At 45.2% G+C, this 2050-nt stretch overlaps 1 protein-coding gene across 1 annotated transcript in view; it reads right to left on the bottom strand.

Annotated features, from left to right (window-relative positions):
• Positions 1-1466: 1466 nt before the first annotated feature.
• The window catches only part of LOC102828323 (keratinocyte proline-rich protein-like), a 26076-nt gene continuing 25492 nt past the window's right edge, over positions 1467-2050 (bottom strand). Inside the window, exons 2-3 of the mRNA XM_006832054.1 lie at positions 1693-1789; positions 1467-1651 (exon numbers count right to left, since the gene is read on the bottom strand). Of these exons, the coding sequence (XP_006832117.1) occupies positions 1467-1651; positions 1693-1789 (282 nt within the window). The remainder of the gene's footprint in view (positions 1652-1692; positions 1790-2050) is intronic.

Below are 2050 nucleotides of genomic sequence, written 5' to 3'. Positions count from 1 at the left end.
TGTACCTATTTTAAGGGGACAGTTGAATTAACAGAGGAAGATTTCCATCATACCAAAAAATGCCGCCTTGGCAGATTACTTCTCCATACTCCCAGTCCCAGGCACCCACTGATCTGCATTCTGTCCTTAGAGATTAGTTGTGTCTTTTCCAGAAACTCTGAGCAGCTTGCATATTTAACACTGATCATTGATAAAGTCATTGTCTAGACACAATCCTGTAGCAACAAAAGGGTGTGTCTTAGGAGGATCTCATCAATGAACCCACACTGGGGTCTTGAATACACTTCTGGTCAGCTGGGAAGAAACAATGGACTAAGGTTTCTTCTAGGAAATGACTGGTTCCTTGTGTGGAAGGGTTGGGAACAGTAGCCAAGAGGCGGGATCACTTGTGTAGAAGCCAAATTATTGTTAATAAAATCCACGGTTGAACTGTGAGAAAGAGGGTAGCTATCACATTCAAAATTTGAGGCAAGATGAAGGTAAGACCACAAACATAGAATGCTGATAGCAAAATTTTCTAGGAAGGAGATGGAATTTCTCTGGGAGATGCAAGAGCAAGTGTGTGTTGGACCTTCTCTCCCAGGCTGGTCGTGTCAGGAGCCTGGTACATGGCTGAGTGCTGAGCTGAAATGCTCTAAGTGGAGCTGGAAATCATTTCAATGCATTGCTCAGAGCAATGACGCTTCCACTTCTGAATGCTGCCCTTGAACACCATGTAAGCTTTGCCAGGGAGTCACAGACTATCAGCCCCACTTCAGACCTGCTTATCTATCTACATTCTGATAAAACCTCAGGAGCTGCACATGTACATTAACATTTTAACATGCTTGAAGAGTAGGCTAAAGAGGGACACGTGGCAGCACCAGCAATTTGGCTCGGATACTAACTAGCGTAGTAGCTTCAGTGAGGAGAGGATGGGTATGAGGAGAAAGGAAGTACATCTATTGTCTGAACACCCTACGTCAAACAGATCTGGCTCTTTTCACAAACATCATTCCTTTCGCCTTCTCAATAATCCTGTGAGTTTGCCTTATCCCAGTTTTATGGAAGAAACTAAGATTCAAAGAAGGCAGAAATTTGGCCTGGTGTGGCGCTGCGGGTTAATTCACTGGACTGAAAAGTCAGTTTGAACTGCAAGGTCGGCAGTTCAAGCTCTCCAGCTGCTCCTTAGGAAACCCTATACAGGGTCACAATGAGTGGGAATTGAAGTGATGGCACTTAACAATAACAACAACACACCCACAGATGAAACATCAGTTCACATTCAAGACTCTCTAATGCCTAAACCATTCTGTCTTTCTGTTTAGGGGAGAAAGAGTGGAGACCACAGTCTACAACAGACTCTGAGAAATCACAGTATTTATTAATCATCTCTACTGAGTTGGCATGTCTCCCTTTTCCCTAATTGTTTACTGTATTTTTTTGTTTTCCCATAATGAACCTAACCAAGAGTCTAAAAAAATGAGTTACAGTTGTGGAATGATTTGGAACAGATAGAGCATGGGATAGAGCATGAGATGGAGCATGGGACAGAGCATGGGACAGAGCATCGGATGGAGCATGAGATGGAGCATGGGATAGATCATGGGATAGAGCATGGGATAGGGCATGGGATAGAGCATGGGATAGGGCATGGGATAGAGCATGGGATAGAACATGGGATAAGGCATGGGATAGGGCATGATATAGAGCATGGAATAGGGCATGGCATAGGGCATGGGATAGGGCATGGGATAGAACATGGAATAGAGCATGGGATAGAACACGGGATAGGGCATGGGATAGAACATGGGATAGAATATGGGATAAGGTATGGGATAGGGCATGGGATAGAGCATGGGATTGAGCATGGGATAGGGCATGGGATAGAGCATGGGATTGAGCATGGGACAGAACATGGGACAGAGCATGGGACAGAGCATGGGACAGAGCATGGGACAGGGCATGGGATAGAGCATGGGATAGAACATGGGACAGGGCATGGGATAGGGCATGGGATAGAATATGGGATAGAGCATGGGATAGGGCATGGGATAGAGCATGGGATAGA

This window comes from Chrysochloris asiatica, unplaced genomic scaffold (genome assembly GCF_000296735.1).
Source record: "Chrysochloris asiatica unplaced genomic scaffold, ChrAsi1.0 scaffold00005, whole genome shotgun sequence".
NCBI lineage: Eukaryota > Metazoa > Chordata > Mammalia > Afrosoricida > Chrysochloridae > Chrysochloris > Chrysochloris asiatica.
Note: the sequence above shows the minus strand (reverse complement) of the source record. Positions and strands in the feature narration are given on the sequence as shown.